Here is a 26524-nt window from a genome sequence, read left to right as displayed (position 1 = left end):
CTGCTACTTCATGCCATTGCAAAGGTTTTTTTCCTTAATTGGTCACCCTTCTTGGGGAGGTTGTGTTTTCATAGGATATGTCTATATTCAGCTTGTAAAGATCTATAATTATTAGAGCTTGCATTTATGGAATAAATGCACACACCAACCAAGTGATGGTCACAGTCTTATTTTGGGGATGGCAAAATTAGCCTCAAAACAGAATAAGTACTGTTTCCATTGTTGCAAATATAGCTGACTTCCTTATTACATTTGTTTTCTTTATCTTCTTACAGTATATCACAACTGTGTTTCTATACATTCCTTTTTTAGGCTTGCTAAAGTTCAAGAAAATACTATTGCTTCTTTAAGAAATGCTGCGAGTCATGTAAGTGAACCTCTCTTAAATAGCTTTGGACTGTTAATCCAAAGGTAGAAAAGTAGAGAAATGTGGGTCTGGGGAGTCTCCTCCAGTTTGCATTAGTAGGTTAAAGAGGTGAATATTTTATGCTTCTTCTGAATATGTTTCTAAGTGAAGATGAAGTATCTCTAGGCATTTGTATTTAGATTCATGGTTACGATTGAGGTGAAAACAATGAAATCATAAGCATCCTATTTTTGAAATAAATTCTAGGTGATGGGGGCAAGAAAACTGTTCCCCATTAAGCATTGATTTTCATCAACTGAATAATGTGCTCATTCAGGTACTCCTTTTGGAAATAATGCTTATGGAAGGATTTGACAGTGATTTTATGTAACGCTTTAAAAAAATTTGTCAGTTTACATCCTGCATACCAACTTGATTATGTTAAATTTCTTAACTGTTTTTATCCAGTTATAAAGGGTTAGAGTCTGTTTTTTAGCTTTTAGTTCTTTTCAGCAGCTGCAGCTTGGCATTTTTAATCAAGAATCTGAGATTCCTCTACTTCCTCCCACTCCTCTGTACCTGATTGAAAAACCATATATTCCAAAGTTAAACTACAGGGAAATGGAAGAATATCTTATTCTTCTAGTTCCACTTTTCCCACAGTGTCCTCCACATGCTTTAAACTTTGCTTTTTTAACAATAGTTCAGCAAGTAAACTTGATTCATCTTATAGTCACTTTATCACTTATAAATGGGCAAACATACATTCTAAAACATACATTTTTCATATTTTAATGTTTCTAAAATTGGGATGGGTTTTACAACTTTCTTAACTTTTCATCATGGTTTGATTAGCCGTTGTTTTTTTTTTCTCTTAGTGGTATATACAATAATGATGCATTTTATAATTCATGGCATCTTTGATTATTGTAATTATTTATTTTGTTAAAAATATTAATAGTGGATAGTTTTGTCTTTGTGTTAAAAGGATGATATTAAATCTATGAGTATTGGGTTGTAGTTTATTATTTGGAACCTGTTTTAGCTCATTGTAGCTAGCTAATCTAAACATTGTTTTATTAGCTGTAAACATGTGAAGATCCCTGTTAAAGAACTTGCAGGGTCTCTGTATTTTGAGCGAGGATTTCATTAACCCCTTTTGTATTCTGATGAAATCCTTTGTAACTCATATGGATCACATTTTAGATCCATGTTAATTATTAATGGTTAGTTTGTTTTAATGTTAAAAACATATCTTTGATGAGGTTTTGATCTGGGCTATTTCCTAAAGCTCACACATGAATTTTTGGGATCAAGTTTTACCTCTTAATAAAATATTCCTAAAGGATTGTGATCATGTCAAATTAAACATATAAACTAGAAAGCTAAACTTAATATGTTTAATCATTGTGACTATTTAGAAATAGTAGGGTTTGTTTTCTTTGGTAGAAATGGCTTCTGTTATTGTCTTGTTTATAGTAATAGAAGGAGTTAAGCTTATTTCCTGCTTCATAAGTCATCAAGTAACTCACCTCCTTTGATTCTAACCTATCATCCATGTTTACTCACAAGTTGAGCAAGGGGTGGAAATGTATCCATCCATTCTTATACAGTACTTCTCTGGGCCATAGTAATATTACAGGATTCTGAAATCTTGTTAATTTTTATCCCAGCTGGCTTTCTTTCAGTGAATGCACAAATTTATAGGTCAGGTTATGTTTTCAGTTTTTATTTGGATTAATTCACATGTCAGAATGGATCTGACTTTTAAAAATATCCTTAATTCTAATTCTTGTCCTCCTTTCTTCTATTTAGTCTCCTATTGGAAAATTTGTCATTTGCATCATTCTTGTTGCCCATTTCTGTTCTCTCTGTCTTTTCAGCGGCAATTATAGTTTCCTCTTTGTTAACTGAGGTTTTGCTAAGAATGGCTCTGGTGTGCTGCTTAAGTGCACCAAGGAGCAGAGCTAAGAGACTACAGCTTATTTTTTCCCACCTCATCTTTGAGGTCCAGCTGTCCAGCTAAGGTAGCAACAAGGTGTGAGGTAGCTCTGTGCTGCAGGCTCCTGTTAAGCTCCATTTCTATTAGTAGCAGTCGTAGAGGTGACGCACCTATGAAGGCTGTTGACTGCCACAGAGGGGCCCGGGGTGTGTGCAAGTGAATCAATGCCCATTTTATTTTCCAGGAAAAAATTGCTGTGCTATTGCAAAAAATGGAAAATACTTGTTTTAAGAGAAGAAATTACTTTTTAGAAAAAGCTTAAAGTGTAGCATTAAATAATTCATGAAGTTTTATGTTTTTGTGTATGGGTCTGTTATTTTATAGAGAACAATGCGTTTCTTATGTCCTTGTAGTTTTAGATGTACTGTGGGCCAGATAATGTTTTTCAAATACATATTTCCTTTATTTCTGTCAGGGTGCAGCGTTTGTAGAATTTGATGTACATCTTTCAAAAGATTTTGTGCCTGTGGTGTATCATGATCTCACCTGTTGTTTGACTATGAAAAAGGTATGTTGAAATTCTTTCATTAAAAAATATATATAGTTATTTATTAAATAGAGCTGGCCAGTTCATTTTCTTGGTGAGTTACTGCTAGTCCCTTCCTCTCTGAAGCTCCTACAACACTGAGAGAGTAAGGAGACAGGAATACTAATTCCTAGAGTAGGGTCTCAGTATTGCTGAATTGTTTTTTTGTATTTAACAAAAGGACATTCTAGGTGGTTTCTGTATTAGTCTGCCGCTGTCTTTATATTGAGGTAGGAGAGGAAGCTTTTAGAGTGTTTGTTTTCTAGGCTCCCTTTTATTTCTACCTTAAGCTTTTCCTCAAATTAATAAGTTAGTATGATTTGGCTCAAGTGGAAAGAGCTATAGGGAAAAATAAAATTGGAAAAGTGCTTTGGATTCAGATAGTGGAGGGCCTCAGAGAAGGGGGTTAGACTTAGGAGCTAGGGAAATATGAAAGACTTTGGAGCCAAGAAGGGAAATATTCAGAATTAAACTTCTAGATTAAAATTTCGATACCTGGAGGACAGAGAATAGAGACAAGAGGGACAGTGATATGGGCCAAAGGTAAGGTAAGCCTGAATTGGAATGGAGACAGTGAGAATGGAGAGGAGGGCATGATAGAGGAGAAAGTCCAGAAGGAGATTTGAAAATGCATATAATTGCTTTAAAATTATAAGTATTGTACACATAACACTCATTATAATTGTGTAGTGCTTAAACTTCAGTATACAAATTAACCAAGTGATTTCTCAGATACTTAAACTAGGAGGGTTCACTTGGCATTTTCTTTAAAAGTGTATTAGGTATCATTTTCCACGGAGTTGATTTAAAGTTAAGGCTAGCTGGCTAACATGTGTAACACTGCAGCGGACACTGCCTGTTGTCGTCTAAGTAGGTGACAGGGCTCCTGGCTCTGCCTGCTGGTGGCTCTAATCAGTCATATGGGTTTGGATTACTGTGATGTATAGAAAAGGGCCCCTCACCTGTTGTGAACTGGTGTTAGGAGATGAAGGGAAGGAAATGCACCTAGTTGATGACAGAAGTAGAATATCAGTAGAAAGGGAGCAGGTTGTTTTTTGCTGTAGGGAAACATTAAAGCGAAACGAGGAGTGGCGTGGTAAAGGACCTTACTAACCAAGGTGAAGGTTATTGAATCTAGTTGTAATTTCTAAAAAATTTATGAGAATTAATTGAAGAGTATTACCGATCCCATCTTTTCAGCAGACTTTGTCTTGTTCTTCAGTTGAATCTGGATAAGTTAATTGGGGAATGAAAATTACAGATTGTATGTATTTTCAGTTTTAATTTTCAAGCTGGTATTTTCCAATTAAGCTAATAGTTCAGAAGATTATGAAATGAATATAAATCTTCCTTTCCCCTTTCTTTTTGGTCACACTTCCTTGATAGTTTCTTATGTGTTCCCCCAGAAAAACTATGCGTATGTTCATACCATATGTACATGAATGAATACAAAAGTAATGGATTTTAGTATATTTGTTGGATTGATGATTTATTGGTGGTACATTAACTTATTTTCTTTAGAGGTGCCTAAACAATGTGATATTTGATATGAAATTAAAATCTAATAAAACATTTGCTCATGGGGAAAATGTTTATAATAGACTTCCTGTTAAGTAGTACTGCTTGTAGGTAATCAGACTTTTTTTTTTTTACAATTAATTTCTGTGGCTATTTTTAACCCAACTTAAATTTAAAAGGTTTAGCTAGTTATTGACAGAAATTACTCCTTACGTAGTACTTGCATGTTGATTTCCTAGTCATGTAGCATTGTATATGGCAAATAAAATATATACAGCATGGCAGGAAGTAGGGGAAATGACTGACTCTGGCTTTGTTTTCAGTGTCTTTAGGACCATAGCTTCCTCCAAGGTGTTTTTTTTTTCCCAGGCACTACCACCTACATTAAAAACAAAAGCCAGAATTTTAAGAGCTGGGAGATGGTGTTAGGTGAGAAGGGCTCCCCTGCATGGGTTCACCATGGCCAGCAAACAATTACTCTCATCATTCAATAAATTAAGATATTAGGTCTGTATAGGGTAAACATTCAGTAACAATTTGGGACCCGTTTTTATTTTATTTTCAGAAATTTGATGCTGATCCAGTTGAATTATTTGAAATTCCAGTAAAGGAATTAACATTTGACCAACTCCAGTTGTTAAAGGTAGTAATAATAGCATAAAATGTAAATTGTCTTTTACTTTTAAGACTCTGTGCTTGTCTATGTGGTAATGTTCTCTTTGCACATGGAGATGACGATATATTCAGCATGCATTGGAGCATATGCTTTGGTTTTCTGTTCTATTAGGAAGAATGGGTTTGTGCTACTCCATCTGTCTTTTCTAACAGTTTCCATGGACCCCACTGGTTTTTGCATATGTGTTGGGGCTAGGCTATAAGTCTTTGGAGGCCATAGGGACTAGCTAGCCCTTCCCATGCATAACCTTAGGTTGCCTCTGGTCTGCTTTAGCCCTTTTTTATGTAAGTGTCACTATTTTACAATTGGCTTTTTATGCTATTGTTGGTTTTATACATATGTTACTATCTAAGATCTTTGTAATTTTACATGATCCTTCTTCCTATTCCCATTAGATACCTAAATAAATGATTGAGTATAAACAGTTTCCTAACTTAAGAATTTTTATATTCCTCTTCCCTATTTGGGCATTTGATCATGAACTTATGTGTATGTATGAATATATAAAATATATACCATTGTTAGTGGTTATTCTTATTACACTTATAGTTCTTCATTTTATAGTTTTCTCTTACTTGCTAGCTTTTCAATGTTAACCACATCTTTATAAACTAAGGCTTTTTTTAAATGATTGCTTTATGTGTGTGTGTTTTCTAGCTCACTCATGTGACTGCACTAAAATCTAAAGATGTGAAAGGTATGTACCAATCTGGGAAGCACTTTTCATTTCATAGTTAGCATATATATGGTATTTCCTTATCCATTTTAATATTTTCTGGTCATTTTAATGAATGTAATACTGGACTATCCAAATGCAATTTTATAGACATGAAGGCTTTAACATATATGAATCTTCAAATGCATGTGTGTCATGTGTATAGTAACCATGATTTTTTTGTTTTATGAGTTTTCTTAGCTTGATGATCAAAGTTCTTTATAGTTTTGTGCCTATTAATACCAATCTTTTCAACATTCTTACCATTACAAAGTAGAGACTATATATATATATATATATATATATATATATATCAAGCATAGAATTTGGCTCCAGAACCAGGAGTTTGAATCCAGCTCTAACATTTATCATTTGTGACCTTGGGCAGGTTACTTTTTTTGTAGGTTACCTGCCTATAAAATCCCTTTGTAATTCCACTTTACTTTTTTACTGCCATGAAACTTAATAGTCTGTGCCATTCATTTGAAGTTTAGTGTATCTTTTTTTTTTTTGTTCCCCCTTTTTTCTGCCTCCCCCCCCACTCCAGTTCAAGCTGTTGTTTCTCAGTCTAGTCGTGTAGGACGCAGCTCCCTTGCCCATGCTGGTATTATGAGCCTTGCGCTCCCCACCGGCTGAGGCAGTCAGTCACCAGTGGTCGGTCGGCCCTCACAGTAGCTCACAGCAGCTCTCGCCAGCACCAGCCACTCACGATGGCCGCCGGCCACTCATGCTGGCCACCGGCTGCTCATGGAGGCACACAGTAGCCTGCAGCAGCACACAGCAGCCTGCGGTAGCTCACGCCAACTTCTGGCTGCTCATGGCAGCCCAGCTCCAAGGAGAGCTGTTGTTGCCAATCTCAGCTGTAGAGGGTGCAGCTCACTGGCCCATGTGGGAATCGAACCAGTGACCTTGGTGTTAGGATCATGGTGCTCCAACCACCTGAGCCACCAGGCCAGCCCCTGTATCATTTTTTTAACCCTTTATTTTTGTATATGCCCTGTCTCTTCAACTAGAATGTAAACCTAGTTGAAGAAGGATGGGAAAATGTTTTTATATTCCCCAAGACATTTACAGTACTCTGTAGATAGTAGGTACTCACTAGATATACATCTGCAGTTGTGATAACAGGATAGTTGGGATGCCTTTGTCAAGAATTTGTACAGTGCCTAAAGACTTCAAAGATTATCCCCAGAGCGTACACATGACTTAATAGGCTTATAGTTCATGACTGTTCATAGTAAAATGAATTTTACCTTTAATTTATTCAACTAGAGAATGTTACATGATTTTCTTTGAATTTGTAATACATGGGATTTTTTTTTTTAAGGAAAGGGAAGTTTGATATTTAATTTTTCTCTTGGAAAAAAAATCTTGTGTGTCATGATATATGATTTATTTAGATTTAAATGGTAATGGTAACTTTAGTAGCTATAACTAGAAGCTATAAATTCTCTTAACTTCTAACTTTAGAGCTGATTTTGGTATTTCCAATAGAAGTCTTAGCAAGGTGGCATAGCTCTTATTTACATGGAGAAAAAACAAATCACTGGTTGTGACTACTTTTTGAAAGTGGTATTACAACTTTTATAAGAAAATAATTACTTTTGGGGCCACTAACTGTGGTGCTTCTATTAAATGTTGCAAACTAGTCTTTATAAAGAATGCTTATTTTTAAAAATGGGGGTTTAATGGTTAAAAGTAATAAATACAAGCACCTTCAAAAAAATACTACATATGAAAGAATCTCGTAATTACTTCAGCATCTCTTTTTTTTGCCCAAAGAATTTAGGAAGATCTTAGTGATACAATGGTATTTTATCTAATTTAAAATTTCAGAATCTCTGGTTGAAGAAGAAAATTCTTTTTCTGAAAATCAGCCATTTCCTTCTCTGAAGATGGTAAGTTCCTTAGGAAAACTAGGGCAAGGCTATCTCATTAATTCTGTTTTATCTGGATAATTAATTTTGGTCTCTTCAATGGGCACTAAATAGTTTGTGTCAAAGACACATTAATATAAACTTGTCATCATTAATGCTTTTAAGAGAACATACATTTTTATGTGGTATATCTATGCTGCTTTTTTTTTTAAGAGCAACTTAAACTCAAATGAATAAAAATTCCCACCGTGGGTTAATTTGAAATGAATTAGAAAATTCACATATTTCTATATGTAAACAGGAAGGAGAGGGCACGGAAAAGGGTATGGGAGAGGAAGCTGCAATGGTGGGAAGCATTTTTTTACAATATTTTAAACTATTCATAGCTTTTGGGAAAAAATGAGATTCTCCAAAGAAATTAAGTATCCTGCTTACTTAAAATGAGACACAAATTTCAAGAATTCACTCTGGAAAAGTAAACAAAAACTAGAATTAAGATTTTAAAAGTAGAGAAAATTCAAACCTGAATCCCTTTGACATCAGGCAAGCCTACATGGACACCAGACACTCACCTTGGCTTTTGTTCCTACTGGCTCCATTTCCTAACTTCTACTCTTCTTCATTGCCTTTTTCTGGTGATGTCATTAGATTTCCTAGGCAAAAATAGGTCATTTCACTTTATCATGATTATGTTATCCACCCTACAAAAAAGATGCTACAAGAGAGCTCCTAAAATGGACATTGTCCTAGTGCATTTATAACATGGTTTGAACAATTTTTCAGGTGTTTATGAAGCTAGCTAAGTAAAGTCATTCCTTCTAGTCCAAATTCTGAATAATTTGGTTCTTAGAAATCTCATGATTCCTAGACTTGTGATGTCATAGATCAGAAAAACAGTTGGTTTGACAACATTTACTTAGCCAAATAAGTTAAACACACATACTCATTTATTCACTCACTTTGCCATCGCTATAATTCGTGTAGCTGGTTAGTATAGACTCGGGGTTAGATCCCAGGTCACCGACACCCAGATTATATTCTTACAATTATGTTGTTCTGTTAGTATGCTTTATTTGCTGTTATCAAACCAAATACCGTATATGTATTATACATGTTAAATGATTTCTAAACTTTTGAAATAAATTGAAGTTAAAAACATATCTGTTTCAAATTTATTTGGCCCTGAGCATGTTTATGCATTTGCCTGACCTTCATATTTGAAAACTAAACAAGTCAGCTCTTTGTAGGTTAATAAACCAGGCTTCATATTTTCAATGTGATTTTCTCATTATGCTGCCAAAATGGTCTTACTGCAAAGTGTCTGTATAGTTTAGATAAGTTGACACCATATTATTTGTTCATTTATATAGTTGCAGCATTATTTATTTATGAGCTTTGGTATAATCTTTCATTTGCCAATAACATCTTTTCAAAGAATTCCATACAGCATGGTATTTGTGAAGCATCACTACCTTCAAAGCAAGATAGAAATCATGGTTTTTCATATAACCATGTCTTCATATAATAGATTGACATACCTGAATGAAATTCAGAAAATATAATAAATGTCTTCTTAAATTCATGAGGTTGCCTAACTTATTACAGCTCACTTTGAATGTCCAGTAGTAATGGTGAAAAGGATTTTAGGTTAATGATCCATCTTTGTAGTAGTAATTATCAGTTATCACAGTGCCTAAGACTACTGCTTTTGCTGTTTGATTTCTTTTGACTTTCTTATTTCGCTTAATCAACCAGATTGTCAGTTTGTGTATGAGAAAAGATAGTGGTTTATGCTGAAGGCACAAAATTTTATTCTTGCAAGTGATATGTTTTCTTATAGGTTGCTTTTTGTAATAACTTTGTTTTCTTTTTTTCTCTTACATTACCATTCATCGCACCAAAAACAAACTAAAATTCTCCACCAACAAACAAAACTCTAGGTTTTAGAGTCTTTGCCAGAAGATGTAGGGTTTAACATAGAAATAAAGTGGATCTGCCAACAAAGGGTAAGTAATTCTCTGTGTAACACATTCTTCTCCTCCCCTCACCCCCATTTCTTTAAATGCATTCATTCCTATCTCTTGTTTTAATGGAATAAGTGAAACTGAAAACTTACTGTGGCTTCTTCCCGTAAGCACAGCCCTTGTTAGACCTTTTTATTACAGCATATTTTATGCTAATATATAAGTACTTAAAAATAGTGATGAATGTATTATAGTAGAAATTTCCATTTATATATATTTTATGTGCACATTTATATGGATGGTTTCTGGGCATACTTATAAAGTGAACAGTGAGAACTCTGTGCAGTCAGAACTCTATAACTCTGATTAGTTTTTGTTTTCTAATCGTCCATTTAAACACATATCTTAAATAACTTCCTAAGCAGTTTTCTGTAAGTGGCAGTAGCTAGTAATAATTAACCAGGAAAAGAAATTTCTGCAAATGTGTTTTAAATCACTTCCAGATTTAGTCATGCTTTTGTTCAATGATTATACATTGAAAAGCTGCTATGAACCAGGCATTTTCTGGGTCCTGGGGTCAAGTAGTGAACAAAACAGAATAAAGCCTTGTCTTCCTGGAACTTACATTCCAGTCAAAGGAAATAGTTAACTATTGAATGTATCAGATGGGGATATGTGTAAATGGGTGGGATGCGTGGGTAAGAGGGTTGATTGGGGTGGGGAGCATTGCAAGCAGTTAGTTCAGGTATCATGATGAGGCAATTGGAACAATATCCCAATTTGTTTTGGTTAGAATAATCTATAACTGCCCTCAAACCATGTCTTCTAAGTAACCATTTATGATAAGCTGGTCCTACTTAACATAGTAAGTGCTCAACCAGGCTTTTCCTAATAAATGATTTTTAATTTTTTGAGCTTTTAGATTTATTTTAATCATGAATATTTATAATATTTAATATTTGAATATCAGCTACACTGTTGGTATCTTAGCTATATTTAGAGAATTATTTTTATTCTTGAGGGTACTTCATATACCTAAGATCCAAAGAATGAGATTTTTAACTGGTAATTCATAATTATTATTCCAGGAGTTTTTCATAATAAGCAAATGAAGTAGAGTCCTTTTGTCCTATAGTTTATCGAGTTTATAATATTTTAAAAGTCATAGTAGATTGTAAATTTCCAGAGTTTTAGCTTTTGTTAACTTATTATAGCAAAAGTCTATTGATGGTATAATTGTATTTTGTATATAAGTATGTCTATACCTGAATTTTGATAGCTGCACTGCCACCAAGTAGATGTGTGACCTTGGGCAAGTCACTTCATCTTTTCAGGCCTTTGCTTTCCTCATCTGTAAAATAAGAGTTGGATTAGATTTCTCAAGATTCTTTTCTAGCACTGTGATTCTAGGGTAGGTAATGGCTTTCGTTTTCCTGTTTATTTCTTCCACATAGGATGGAATGTGGGATGGTAACTTATCAACATATTTTGACATGAATCTGTTTTTGGATATCATTTTAAAAACTGTCTTAGAAAATTCTGGGAAGAGGAGAATAGTGTTTTCTTCATTTGATGCAGATATTTGCACAATGTGAGTATTCTTTTTTTTTCTTCTCCTATACTCTTAGACTGTAGCTAGGACTTAGGGTACAAAGATTATGGTTGGAATGGGGACGTGCCCAGACTTCACCCTTGATTTGTCCTCTCAGTCAGGTTATGTATATTCTCACATCCCTTCAGGAGTACCTGCTGGAATGCCTTCTACTCCTGTGAACTCCACACCCACTGCATCTTAGCGCTTCATGCCCTCTGTTTGCATATAATATCTTCCTTACCAAATTGTAAGTCCCCAAGGGTTTTCTTGTTGCCCATGTAATGTATAGAATAATTACATTTTTTTCTATTTTGACCAAAAGGCAGTATGTATGTATGTGTTGATGGTGGTTGTATCTCAGTAATGGGATTATGCTTTTTTGGTGTTCATTTTCTTCATACATTTAGTATTTTCTAAAGTTTCAAAATAGAATATATGATAATTATCTCCCCAATGAAAAGTATTGTTTAAATTGTCTTTTTCAGGGTTCGGCACAAGCAGAATAAATATCCCATATTATTTTTGACTCAAGGAAAGTCTGATATTTATCCTGAACTTATGGACCTCAGATCTCGGACAACTGCTATTGCAATGAGCTTTGCACAGTTTGAAAATTTGCTGGTAAGTTATATTTCAATTTTTTTATTTTAACTTTCTAAAAAATGTTTTAGAGTAGTAGTAAAGTGTCGTGTTACATTACACATCTAATTGGTTAGTTTTGACCTATGTATAACAAGCAGATAGTTCTGAAAAATGAGCGTATTACATCTCAGAATGAAAAACAGTTACAAGAAAAAAATATGTATTTTCTTCCAGGCCTAGGTTAAGTAAGTTTTGTAGTTTAGTTTTCTGAATGAATTTTATGAATCATCTAAAATGGTTAGACTGTAAACTTGTTTGATAAAATAAATTGTGTAAGAAAAAGCTGTAACATTTTCTTTCCCTGCCTACTCTACTTTGGAGAGTACTGATCTAGAGTATTACCATTTAGCATTTACAGTTAATAAGTTACTTTTTCATGAATACCTTATTTTTCTTCCTTTAGGGGATAAATGCACATAGTGAAGACCTGCTCAGAAACCCGTCCTACATTCAAGAGGCAAAAGCTAAAGGACTAGTCATATTCTGCTGGGGTGATGATACCAACGATCCCGAAAACAGAAAGAAATTGAAGGAATTTGGAGTTAATGGTCTAATTTATGATAGGTATTTGTTTGTCATGAAAAACTTTCATGGGCTGTTCGGAAAAAATTAGCTTTCATATAAAGTTATAAATAATATTAAACTTGGTAAAATTACAGTTCTATAGCTCAGCCTGAAATTTATCTTAAGATTTGTCGGTGGAATTTTTTAAACTTTGGAATACAACACAATCACTTGGGAAGCTTATTAAAAATGCAGGTGACTGGGCCCTAAGCCAGATATACTAAAGCATCTTGTGGGTAGGGGTGGCTGTCTGCCCAGACCTCTTCTTGGTGATCTACACCACTTTCTTGGTGATCTCATCCAATTCTGTGGCTTTTCATACCTTTATATATTCTTAAATTTTTATATTTCCAATTCATACCTTTCCCCTTACCCCTCTCCATTTTTATATCCATTTATTAATACCTGTTCTTCCTGATTTTAGCATAAATGACAGCTCTGTGTTTCCAGTTTCTCAGGCCAAATCCTTGGAGTCTTTCACGACTGTTCTTTATCTCATATCCCAAATCCAGTCATACAGAAAGAATCTCGTTTATTCCATCTTCAAATATATCCTGAATCTATCTACTCACCACGTTTACTATTGTCACTCTTCCTTAAGCTACCTGATTTCTCATGTGGATTATTGAAGTAGCCTGCTCACTGGTGATTGCTTCTATGCAGGCCTTCCTGCTGGCTGTCCACAGCACAGCAGCCAGAGGGAGCCTGTTAAAACCCTCCCACTGGTTTCCATGTCACTTAGATGAAAATTCCAGGCCCTTACCTCTCCTGCAAAGTCAATTTCTCAGTAAAGCCTTCCCGTAATACCCTAATTCAAATGACAAGCTCTACTCACAGTGCACTTCCGGTCTTTTCTCCATTGCATTTACCGCCACCATCAGATACACCCATACACATATAATATTTCACTTGTTTATTTTCTGCCTGACCTCCCCCGCCCCCAATATATCCACACAAACATAAGTTCCATGAGGGCAGGGTTCTTTGCCTGTTTTTTTCACTGCTGTATTCCCAGAGATTAAAACAATGTGTGATATAGAGTAGGAGCTCAAATACCGGAGACGCCAAAAAATGTACACAAGTGGACACTTTGGTCAGTGTTGCTCAAGCAGTAGTTCGCCGTCATCAGAAGTGTCTGGACGCTGATGGTAACCACTTTGAGCACCTCTTGTAATTGCAGAAGTCAAACATGACTTGTATTCATCTTTTGTTATCGGTATACATGGAATATTACAATTTTAATACAGTTTTCCTTTCTTAAAATGTGTACACTTTTTTTTTTGGCACCCTCTGTATTTGAACAAATCTTTTTTTTCTTTTTTTTTTGTGTGATACAAGCTTAAGAGCCACTAACCTGAAAGATGAAAAAGTTGCTTACAATAAAGAAATTGGGGGGTTAGAAGGGATGTTATTATTTGCTAATACTTGAGCAGCATCATGCAAAGAGTAAGTGATGAAATCTTAAAAAATAATTTTAAAAAGTGTTAAAAAATACTTTCCTTGGATTTAGTTCATACTACTGTTTGCCCTGTAAAATTATATCACTTTCTTATTCTTTTCACTATTTTGTCTGAGTCAGGTTTTAAAATTGCAGCCCAGATAATGCCTGCCGTCCTTCTTAACTATTTTGTTAAATTTTGCAATAAGTCACATGGTTCATAGCTCTTATAATAGACAATTTTTGATTAATTTAAGGAAAATTGAAATTTTAAATTAACAATGTGAAAGAAGTATTGGCTTTAGCAAATTTTTGAAGAATATTTATTTTTTTGAGGAAGACGAAGGAATGATTGCAAATATTTTCAGGCAAGAAAATGTATTGGGAGGTTATACTGTGTATGACTTTGTAGGGTGCACAAATTTTAGGCATATACTTTATCTCAAGGGCCTTACTTGGTTGGAGCCAAATACTGACATGTAGTGGAGAACAACAGGAAGAAGCTATATGATATAAAAGGTGGTAAGAGTTCTTCCTGGCCTGGCGTCAATAAGAATAATTTTAAAGAGGAAGGATTGAGATGGATTTTGGGTGTGGTTAAGTTTGCTTTGACTGGATTTGTGTTTTAGGCTGAGGCTAGAGCATGAATCATGTAGAACAGTGTTGAAGGTGTGTAGGATTTTGAGGAGACGCCCAGCACTGGGCTCCTGCTAGGGTCTGGTGACAGGTGAGATGGATTGTGTTAGAGTTGGTTTTTACCCTTGAAAGTTTTATTTGTTATTTTAATCAAAGAAGTACATATGTATGTATGCATGACTGCATATGTGTGTGTATTATATGCATATATATGTATATGTATATACATATACCTCAAAATGTAAATAATTCTGTGAGGCTTACCATAAAAACCAGCAGTCCCGTATACCTATCCTTTTCATTGTCTCTAGCTGAGTTCCTGTGCCCTAATTTTTTCAGCTGTTTCTGCTGGTATTTAATGTGCTTATGCTATAATTTTTTTCATTATCAAATTGCAACATTGTATAGAAGATTTGAATGATTAGTGATTCAGAGCCTTTGATTCATTCTACATTGAGGAGAATTGTGGTGAGGATGGGTATCTTAGTTTATCAAAACTAATTTGTTCTTTTCTTTTACAAAGGCTTTAATACACAATAGATTTCCATTTCATCATGATTTTGTGATATATTTTATAAACTGGTACGTTTGATTTGCTGATATTTGGCATTTTTGCATTTATGATAATACATAGCCTTTACCTTTCTCTAATGGTTTGGTTTTGGTATGCAGATAATACTTGCCTCAGAATAAATTGGGCAATGTCCCCTCTTTTTATTAAAAAAATTACTGAGCTCAAATGATTAACAAAATACACTAACAAGACACCCACGTTTAAAGAATATTATCATTAGATTTTCGAGTCCCCCATGTGCCTCTCCCTAACTCTAGTTCCTAATCTCCTCCCTCAGATTTAAATGCTTATCAAAGCAGTTATTATTCTCTTTAAAAATGTTTTAAATTCTTATTTCTGTTGTTCAACATACCATTTAGTTTTGCATGGCTTTAATCTTCATTTGTACTTTTGTTGCATGTAGCTATGATCTGTTCATCTTTATGGCTGTATAATATCCATGGCTGGATGTCTCTACCACAGTTTACCCTATTTGAGAACATTGATGTAGTTAACCAAATATTTACTCTTATATCATTTGCTGTAAACATTGTTGACCAGGTCTCTTAGATTACATGTGTGAAGTTTCTCTAGGGCAATTACTTTCAAACTTTTTTGACCCCAACCCAGTTAGAAATGCATTTTACATTGCAACCCAGTGCACGCAGAGATAAGTATTTGTGGCTGGGCATAAAATTCCATGTTAGAAATCATTTTTCTTTAGAATTCTAAAAGCATTTCTCTGTTGAGTGTAAAACCATGTTATTTCTTGTTCCCTCGCATCTGATTTCTGTTTCCTGTCTGGAAGCTTGGAGAAGAGAGTCTTCTTTTTGTCCCCAGTGTTCTAAAATTTCATAGAGTCGGGTCGTGGTGGGGTCTGGTTTCACCCATTGTGCTGGGCACTTGGTAGCTCAGTCTGTTGATACATGTCCTTGAAGATGTGAAAATTTTTATGAATTATTTCTTTGATTTTTGTCCCTTCCATTTTTCTGGGGTTTTTTCTTTTGTTTTTTTTCTTTTATAGAAATATTTTTGTTTGCATATTATACAGTCTTGGGCCAGATTTCTAAGTCTTTGTCTTTTTCTCTTATTTTCTTTCTTTGTCTTTTTCCTCCACTTTGAAAGATTTCCTCAACCTTATCTTCCACCCATTCTGTTGAGGTTTTCACGTCTGCTATTGTGTTTTTAATTTCCAAGAACTGTCTTTTTTTCTTTTAATGTTCTTTTTCTGTATATGTAACATCCTGTTTTCGTTCAGTGAAAGCACTATTTCTCTGAACGCATTAAGGACTTTTTGTTTATTCTTTTGGAATTTTCTTATCTTTTGCTCACTATCTTACATGTTAGAAGCTTTCCTCAGATGTTTCGAAATCCTTGGCTGCTTTGCTTCTCCTGATAAGCAATCGGAATCTGAAAAGCTTGTTGGAAGCTCTGAATGTGTTAACTTGGATTTCACTATGGAATGATCTGGTCATACCTTTGATGTCAGTAGATTTAGAACTTTACTTTTTGGCTGCTGAGATTGCTCATAATATAATTCATATACAATACCTAGAGGATCCAGGTCTGGCTGCCAGGGTTCTTGGAATCAAGTGAGGGAAGGGAGCTGGGAAAGGGAGGGCATATCTCTGTGTAGCGTTGGTTCTGTGTATGAACTGTCTCTAATTCCGCTGGTGCTGATGGTGGTTTTGTAAAATGCCCCAAGCCTCACCTGGTCTTGTTCTCCATTACAAGTGATTTCCTGTTTAACTCTCAAAACCACCTCGGTCATGACGGGGGAGGGGCCGCTTCCAAGTCAGCCACTTAGTAGGAAGGGAGTTGCTTACTGTAGCTCAAAACCTTCACCCTCCCTTTTTTAGCTCCTCTCCCTTTCACTCCCAGTTCCAGAGCAATTTGGTGCTGCTTTGAACTCATTTCACTTGTTCTTCTACTGTCTTGTGATCATCTGTTTTCCAGCTTCCAAAACTTTGTTGCTGTGTCTCTGGTTTTTCCCATATTCATGGATTTCTTTTTTTTCCCTAAATCCCTTTGCTTTATTTTTAATGGGATATAGGGAGAGAGTAAAATTAGATGTTCTGTTCAGTCTAATACCTTGACCCAGGAGTCACTTTTCATGTATATATATCTCTCTATATATGTATATATAGAGAGATATATATGATATATAGAGAGGTATATACATATCTTTAACAGAAAGCCTTTGTTTTAATATAGTCAAATATTTAGTAGAGTCAATACATATTTTTATCTTGTTTAAGAAATTCTTTCCAACTGTGATATCATAAAGATTGTCTTGTAGTACCTCATAAAAGTTGCCTGGCTTTCACATTAAGACATGAAAGGCCATCCTTTCTCTGCTGATTTACAGTGCTAGTGCTGCCATCGTCAAATGGGGCTTTTATTTGCTTTTGAATCTGGGTACAGCTGCCAGTACGACACAGCTCCAGGATAATTCTCACACAGGTGTGCAGTTCTTCTCAACTTGGTCTTTCACGCTTTCAAGTCAGAACTGGGTATGAATTCCAGCTCTGCTCTAAATAGCTTCCCATCTGTAAAATAAGACATTGCCACCTCTCTGGCTGCAGAATGCCCAGATGCCCCAAGCTTGAAGCTGACACTGCCTGCACCTTGGGGGTAGGGGGATTTGGCTCTCCTGGTCTTTCAATAAAACTGTTGGTCTGACTCAAAAAAAAAAAAAAGACATTGCCAATTGATTGACAAGAAGATTCTTGAAGAATCAGTAGTAAACTACAGATTTCTTTTTCTGATTCAATTGCTTTCTCATCAGCTCTTTTGCATCCGGGTACAAAAGGAAATGCTGTTATTCTGGATTATTGGAAAGACTAGGGAGAAGAAAAATATTTTTAAGTAGAACTGATGCTTACATCTTTTTAAAAAAGAGGACGCTTGTGATATGGATGTTCTAGGCATTTTGTAAACAAATTCTAAAAAGGTTAAGTCAGACAGGTCTTAAGTAAACCATAAAATTATCCTATTTTATGTGTTTTTTGTTTCTCTCACCATAGGATATATGATTGGATGCCTGAACAGCCAAATATATTCCAAGTGGAGCAGTTGGAACGCCTGAAGCAAGAATTGCCAGAGCTTAAAAGCTGTTTGTGTCCCACTGTTAACCGCTTTGGTCCTTCATCTTTGTGTGGGGAGCCTGGTATTCACGTGGATGCCAATGGCATTGATAATGTGGAGAGTGCTTAGTTTTTATTGGGCAGAGGCCACTCACTTGGGGGCATGCACTACTCTTCCTAATATTCACTTTTCATCGTTGAGCATTGTTTGTCTATGCCTTTTAGGTTTCTCAGTCCAATTAAGCAATAATGAAGTATTTTACTGTTTCACTACAGTTCTTGCTAAAATTTCAAGTATGCTGTTTAAATCAATTGGCCAGGTATAATTACCAGTCAGTCTCATTACAGTGAGAAAATTTATTGATTGGTAAATATTTTAAACTAAATATATAAATGTATAATGTTAAACAAATGTTCATTAAAAGCATAGCACTTTGAAATTAGCTGTATAAATATCTCATATTTACACTTCTTACATCTTTTCATTCAATCAGGTCTGAAATATTTAGCACTTGAGGAACATGACTATGCATAATTATACCTGACCATGGGAAAAATAAGTACCTCAAATGCATGCATTTGCACTGGTGATTCCAACTGCACAAATCTTTGTGCCATCTGTGTATATATGTATTTTTTACATGGATTGACATGCACATAAACCATTTTCATTCAGTATGAACCCTGAGGCTGCTGCCATTTTCCACTTAATCAAACCAATGCCTGTGTAAACAGCCTTGAGGTGATCCTTGAAAACTTGTTTCATGAGTCTTTCAAAAGTTGTATTGCATAAATGTTAAAATTTCAAAATGCTGCAGGGTAATTTAATGTATAATATATTAGCAGAAGTATGTATCGCATACTTAGTAGAGTAGATCATTATGTATAAATTCTACTCAGTGCATGCTTCAGTTTTAAGCATGAGATTGTACACGTTTACTATAAGTCCTTGCATCTGTGGTGCTAGGTGAGTGTGAGAAGGTGTCAAGGACTGAAAATATTTTGTTGCCTAAAAAAAAAAAAAAGCCTGTTTATAGGCATTTTAAATATGCTTATTTTAAGTCTCTCTCACTACCTATTACACACCGTTGCTTTATGGGTTTGTTGTGTGTGTGTGTGTATGTGTGTTGTATAGTAGTTAAATCTCCATGCAGAAAAATAAATGTCCTGAATTCTCATATTGGTATTCTTTATTGGTTAATGTATATCATGCATGTAATTTATTTAGAAATGTAGATGATCCTACTAAATGTATACGCATGTTTTTAGGGCTATGCTAAGGTTTCTTTCATTAGAAGCAGATTGTTTTGGCATAACTGTAATTTAAGAATGAATGTTAAATAAAATACACAGATTTATATTCTTCATTATAAAATGAAATTTCAAGGTTTTACTTTTGTAGAATTGGTTCTATAATATTATGAAAAATTGGAATTTACTGTCTGTTAAAGGGATGGCTTATTTTCAGCTACCTTTTACGCATGTTCTTCATTAGGCAGATTATTCATGTATTGACATATTTTGGTAGTAGCTGAGAACCTAAGACTTGGAATTAACACGTTTTATCTTTTTATTTTTTAAGCCAAGCAATGGAATTTTGGTCAGATCTTAATTGTGTGATGATAGGCTTTAAGATCCTATGATACTGTGTTTGTAACACAGATATTTAATAGAAAATAATTTCAGGAATGAAGTCTTCTGCAAGGGTTCTATGTATTTATTCCACCTCAAATGAGATTTTCCAACACTTTGGTGTGAATTAGGTACTTTTAGAAAACGCCTGAAAAAGAATTCGTTTTCTTCATTTGCAGACCTTGTACAATACGGTTACCTAACGGATACCTTATGGTAACTTGATTAGCCAAATGTGTGTATTTCTAGTCCTGTTTGTTTGCTCCTCTCCTCTATGCCTTTCAAGTTCCAGCTCCATTTTGAAAACTTGCAATTCATAAAGAGAAGGAAGAGAGGAGGACTAGGAGAGAGAGATGGGTTTCCTGAACAGAGTGATTTGCTGAGAAGAGCTTATAGTGACTGCAGGTAGAACCTCACCACTCACTTTCTTTTCTTTCTCTTCCTGACCTTGTAAACCAGGGTTAGTAGATGATTAAAGCATAGCAAGCCGTGGCTCCCCACTTCTATAGAACTAAGTCCTGGCTTCCATATCACTAGTTGCTGCCCTATATACTCTGCTCCAGCCACACTGTATCTGTGCGAGGCCCCGGCCATGCCCTGCTCCTCCACTGCTCCCTGTCTACATGTAGCCAAGTGCCCTCTGCGTAGAAGCCCTCCTCCCTGCAGACGCTTCCTCCTTGCCAAACTGATTTCTCCTTGAGCCGTCAACCCTCTCCCCTGAGCCTGGCTGAACCTCCTTCAGGAGGGATGAATCCATCGTTTGTACCCCGTAGCTGTATGTTGATGCCTTAGTCATGCCATGCATCATAGTACATTCTAGGTAGGCATCGTGATGCTCGTCTCACCTACCAGGATACGGACCCTTCAAGGGCACGAACCTTGACTTACTCATTTTTATTTTCACAGTGAATGAAGCATAGGAGAAAATGAATGTTGAAATTATAGGGATAATATAATTTATATCAAATATCCTTTTGAATTAAGAGATTTAGTGATGTTTACTAAGATATAGACTTTGAATTGGTTTACATTTTGACAATTGGAATAGTTTATTGATGTCATAGAGATATAATGTTGAATTATTTTATATTTTCTGGAAATTGAGTGAAATGTTTGCTAAAACGCCGCCATTCTTCTCTGGTATTTTCTACTCTCTGGAATTATGTACTGTTGACTGGAGGTAGGTGTGAGGAATGCAGTTCTTTTCTGTGTCGCTAGTGCCTGAGGGCTACCACAGCCAGCCCTAGACCTTACTCCCATCGTTCCTTCTGAAGCTTGTGTTCTCCCCTCCAAACCCCACGCGCCTGCCTACCTCAATCCCACTTTCCTTGTCTCAAAATGCCCTCTCTCTCTCCTTTCAGTGTCCAGCTCAGGTGCCACCTACTCCATAAAACTTCCTCACCTTTTGATCAGAATCTTGATGCAAACAAATGCAGACAGCCTCTAAATCTCACTACTTCATTTTGCAGCTGAGGTAATAAACCCAGAGTTAACTGACTTACCATATTGGGACTAGAACTGGGTTTCGTGACTATGCTATATTCTTAAAGTCGCTGCCTTCTGAATTCTTGTGGCATTTGTTAGCTTATGCTTTCTTATAGGCCAACGTTTTATATGCCTGTTAATAAGATTGTAAGCCCCTTAAGGGCAGGGACTGTGCATTTCTAGCACTACTGTAGTGCTCTATACTTAGTTATGAACTCGATAAATAAATGGTGATGGCAACAATCCTAGTTTCCTAATTCGGATTGTTTCACAGTATAAATACAACTTGTATGGCATGTTTAGCCATATTGTCTGGAATATGTGTGTGCTCACGTGTGCATGTGTGTTTGCATCTTTACACATGGAGTTCTCCACCTCGATTGGTTGGGGTCACATATCTGATGGGTTGCTATAAAGCAATTTTCTACTTTATGCTGAATGAGGACAAGTATGGGGGATAAGTGGCGAGAATTATGGGAATAAGGTATGTTTTTCTCCCCAGGCCTTTGCTCCTTCCTGGGGCAGTGCACCTAAATCCTGCAGCTGGTGGCCTGGTAGTGAAGAAAGTGCTGCCTTGGATAGGACTTGTGTGACCTGTGGGATGGCTGTTTGATGGATCATCATTGCCCTCTGTGCCTTGGCACTTTCTCTTCATGGCTTGACTGCATTTTGTCACATTATTACTGGTTTGGTACTCTAGGTTAATTTAGATTTTGATACAACTGATTTACTCTTGTGTTGTTAGGTTTGGATCATGTACTTTTTGGGTACAAAGCAAAATATACTAGAAACATTGCATTATTTTGGTATTCATGAGTGGAAATTCATTCAGATATAAACTCTTAGTGATTTTATATAGTTTGAGAAATAGATTTGAAATGTTTAAAATGCAAGAGAGCATATGATTAAGACCATGTGAGTATGTTATAGATAAGGAAGAGAGGTCTTGGGTTGGAACAAAGACTTGATGAAGCTCTCAAGCCCTTACAGGATGGGGTGGGGGTCAGGGTGGTTGGGAAGCCAGTTTGGGGCATTGCCTTTGTAAACTCAGGCTAGGGCAGTGTTCATGGTGTGGTCAGGGAGAATGAAGGCGCCATCCTAACAATGGAGAGGATATTTGAATGTCAGAGGGTTTGCATCCTTGTAGGATATGAAAAGTTTATTCATTTTAAATGGAAGTGACATTAAAATGAAAATGGATTTAAAAATAATGAAGAAAGTAGTCTTAGTACAGGAATAATAAAAGAAGTACAGAGATTAAATTTTCTAATTCTCTACTTGATTGATCTGAACATACCTCTGGCCTGTTTCCTAAGAAGATAGAATTGTCAATGGAATGGCTGAACTTCTGAAAATTACTTGCAAAGGCAAATTACATAATTTCACAGGAAGAAAACTAAAAGCCCAGTAAGTGTTCCTTGACATCTCATGGTTTCAAATGTATCTCTCTTCAGCCCAGACCTCTCTCCTAAGCTCCAGATTCACACATCCATCTCCACTTGGAGTCTAATGGGCATCTTACATTTAATGTTCCTCAACTATACTTTTCCTCCGTCCATCAAACCTGCTCCTTCCCACCCCACCTCCTCCAGTGTTCTGCGTCTCAGTAAGTGGTACCTAGGAATCTTCTATGATTTAACTCAACATAAAACTTGTGATTAGTATAACTTTATATTATGATATGTGATAGGTCAGTTGCCTATTCCGTTTTGATTTTTTAAAAATTCTTCCACATACTTTTTTTTGGTTTAATAATATGAAACCAAGTGCCAGAGAAGTTCTCTTGGGATTTTGATCAGTGTTGAATTGATTTTCTAGATTAATGTGTGGGAAGGATTAATATTTTTAAAATATGAGGTCTTTCTATCCAGAACACAGTATTTATTATTCTACTTCTCCATTTCTTCAGAATTTTTACGTTTTCCAGTAAGATGAGTGTTTTTCATTTAGGTGTGTACTTTTAAAAGTTTATTCCTATATATTTTAAAAGCTACTCTTACGAATTGGTTTTTTAAAAATTCCTGTTACATTTCCTTAAATATGTTCTTCACCAATAATGGCAGTTAATTTTTGTTTATTTTATCTCTAGCGACTTTGCTGAATTCAACTAGTCAAAATAGTTTGTTATTTAAGTCTTGGATTTTCTAGATAGTTGATCATTTTGTCTGCAAATGTATTTTGCTAATTTTTAATAACAGGTCTTTATCATGTCTTATTTCATCAAATAACAATTGTAGGCATACTTGTTTTTTTCCTGAGTGTCATGGGAAGTAACTATGATGTCTGCTGAAGTTTCTAGTAGATAACACTTATTAAATTTAGGAAATTTCCTTTTCTTAGTTTCCTAAAGGATCTCTTCTCCCCAAACACCCCGCCCACCCCCCAAGGGATAGGTTTTGAATTTATCCGATGAGTTTTTGGAGACTTAGAAAATAATAATAGTTTTTCATTTATCTATTTTAATGGAATGAATGAGGCTAATATTTTTTCTAATGTTGAATTACCCTTCAATAACTGGTACAAAAACCTATATATGAATGATTTTTAACACTGGTTTGCTAATTTGTTTAGGATTTATTATCTATACTAATAAATGAGATTGACTTAGTTTTTTAATGCTATTTATATCTAGTTTTAGAGACCATTAGGATAGCTTTATAAAATGAGTAGCTTTTCAGTTTTTTTCTATTTAGTGGTACAGTTTGTATAATCATCTCATTGAAGGTTTGATAAACTCTCCTATGAAACATGCATATTTTCAAGTATTTTTTATTGCCCATATAGTTTCTTTAGCTATATCCTGTTCATGTTCCCTACTTTTTAATGAAATTTATATTTCCTTGGGAAAATCATCCAGCTTTCCTAGACTAAAAAAAGTTTTTTGTATGTAAAGCTGTGTATTGAGAGAGAGAGAGAGAGAGAGAGAGAGAATAAAATCTTCCCTTGGTGACTGTTTTGTTCTTGATATTTTCTCTGGGTAAGGTGCTGCAGTCTTAGATTGCCAAATATCCTTTTTTTTTTTTTAACTGAGCTCTAATAGTATTGCGCAGTGTTTTTACTATTTCATTAATTCCTGCTCTTAAATTTAGGTTTTTGTTTTTGTTTTTTTATTTGGTAATTTTGGGGAACAGTGTGTTTCTCCAGGACCCATCAGCTCCAAGTTGTTGTCCTTCAATCTAGTTATGGAGGGCACAACTCAGTTCCAAGTCCTGTTGTTGTTTTCAGTCTGCAAGGGGCGCAGCCCACCATCCCATGTGGGAATTGAACCAGCAACCTTGTTGTTAAGAGCTCACGCTCTAATCAACTGAGCCATCCGGCCGCCCCTTAAATTTAGTTTTGTAAAATTCTAATTTGGGTTATTTTGTGCCTCTTCTTGCTTGAGTTAATTCTACCTCGTTGTTAAATACAGTTCTGGTTCTATAACAATGGAATAATAGAGTTAAATTAACCTTGGAGAAATACTGTTTTAATAGTATGGGAAAAGAACTTTAAAAAAAAGAAAAAAGTCTATATTCCTTAGTACTGATGTTTCTATATTAATAGAAATATGCACTACATAAAATATAAACCTTATTCTAATTGAACTGAATTTCATTATAATCCCTTAAATCAAATACTTTTTGAGGGCGTGGGTAGAAGAATAAAGCAGCTTCTATCTTCAACATGCTTATTATTTAGCTGAGGTAATATATGTTTCAGAAATGCAAGAGAGCAATAGAAAGGTCACCAAGCTATACCTAATGTTCATTTAATAACCCAGATCAATCCTACCACCTCCACTTCTACCAAAATGGCTGTGGTTTGACCTGTTTTATTTTTTCTAGTACAGATGTGATTTGAAGATGGTGTTCCTTAGCTAAAAATATTTGAAATGTCTGTTAGACATGTAAGTGGAGGTGTGTATCTTGTATTTTGGGTGATTTCCTCAGTATTGTCTTCCAGTTCACTTACTCTTTCACGATATCCACCTCACTCTGTTTATTGCATTTTAAATATTAAACTATGTTTTTAATTTCCAAGATTTCTAATTGTTTATGTCCATCTGATTTTATTTCCTTTTTTCCCATTTTTATTAAATAATTTACAGTTCTTTTTTTAACATAAGTGGAACTTTCATTGATCTCTTTAAACAGTCTCGATCTGCTTTATCCTTTTCAGGCTGTTCTGGAATGAATTCCTGTTCTGATTTTGTTGTTTTTATTGGCTACCTTCCTTAATACTGAGTTTCCTCCTGTATTTTGGAGTTTGGGTACACAAGATTATGTTTCTGTTTCTTTCCTTCCCTCTTCCAACCTCTCTGATGGTCTTGTGGTTGCTTTCCTTAGGCGCTTCAGGACCTCAATCTAAATCCAGGTATATGATTGTACCTGGTAATACTCGTAAGGACACTGGGGACCTTGCATCCCACTCCAGAGTCACTAGGTGTCATCATTTTGATTTCTGGTTCAAGGAGGATTATTTAAATCTAATCTATCCATCTATCTATCATCTATCTAGTTTTCTCTGTTTGTAGTCTGCTTATTTTTTCCTGTGTGTTTGGAGCAAAGATTTGTTTGGGGTTTTTTGTTGTTTTATTATTTTTAGCATTAAACTCACTAAATCATCATATAGTGTTAAAAAATCCCCACCATCCCAGAGGACTATGTTGTAGGTTCCTGCTCCCCGGAGGGGACCAGAATTAATGTGGAGGTTTGTGATTCTCCAGCTGCCCAGCAACTCACCTCCTGCTTTTGGTTGTAGCATTTTCTTTTTGGGAATTCTCTGTCCCCTGTTGGGTACAGTCTTTGGGGAAATGTAAAATAAAGAATCCTCCTTTCCCCCAGCTAAGAGCTGGGCGCATGAACAAAGCCAAACCAACTGGACTCGCTTCTGGGTGGTTGCATGTTAATCAGAGAAGCCAGAGGATAGGACAGGCGTTTAGACTGTTTTCATTCCAGGTCAACTTAAGTGGGTTCTGCAGTGAAGCCTATAGGATCTTCCTGATTCTTGTTCTTTCTGACCTGACACCTTGGTCTTCCCTTCAATTCTATGAGATCCCCTACGTCCCTCTAGTAAGTTCCTTCTAATATTGGAGAAAGTTCTGTTGCTTACACCCACGTAAACTTGATGATAGATGTATACACACGTAGAATATGTACCTTTACAGATGTGTATACATCTACAAACATGTAAATTTTCAAATATAATTTCTATATACCATGCTTGCAGTTGAGCAGCTTGCATTTTCTTCACACATGTCAGATACTTCATATACTTAGCATCAAACAAGA

At 35.5% G+C, this 26524-nt stretch overlaps 1 protein-coding gene across 6 annotated transcripts in view; it reads left to right on the top strand.

Moving 5' to 3' along the window:
- Positions 1-21497, top strand: part of GPCPD1 (glycerophosphocholine phosphodiesterase 1) — a 50542-nt gene extending 29045 nt beyond the window's left edge. For 2 of the 6 annotated variants that reach the window (XR_002137628.2, XR_012491246.1), the window contains exons 11-21: positions 313-367; positions 2764-2856; positions 4958-5035; positions 5726-5765; positions 7620-7681; positions 9601-9666; positions 11079-11215; positions 11704-11839; positions 12264-12424; positions 15022-15080; positions 18078-19315. Coding sequence is in view for 3 of the 6 variants with exons in the window: in XM_074317679.1 (XP_074173780.1) it covers positions 313-367; positions 2764-2856; positions 4958-5035; positions 5726-5765; positions 7620-7681; positions 9601-9666; positions 11079-11215; positions 11704-11839; positions 12264-12424; positions 18078-18267 (1018 nt within the window). In the remaining 3 variants the exon portion in view is untranslated. Of the gene's footprint in view, positions 1-312; positions 368-2763; positions 2857-4957; positions 5036-5725; positions 5766-7619; positions 7682-9600; positions 9667-11078; positions 11216-11703; positions 11840-12263; positions 12425-15021; positions 15081-18077 lie in introns of all 6 variants that reach the window. The other 4 variants (XM_019734895.2, XM_019734896.2, XR_012491245.1 and 1 more) reach the window with 3 other exon arrangements.
- Positions 21498-26524: the final 5027 nt, after the last annotated feature.

This window comes from Rhinolophus sinicus, linkage group LG13, assembly GCF_036562045.2.
Source record: "Rhinolophus sinicus isolate RSC01 linkage group LG13, ASM3656204v1, whole genome shotgun sequence".
Lineage (NCBI taxonomy): Eukaryota > Metazoa > Chordata > Mammalia > Chiroptera > Rhinolophidae > Rhinolophus > Rhinolophus sinicus.
Note: the sequence above shows the minus strand (reverse complement) of the source record. Positions and strands in the feature narration are given on the sequence as shown.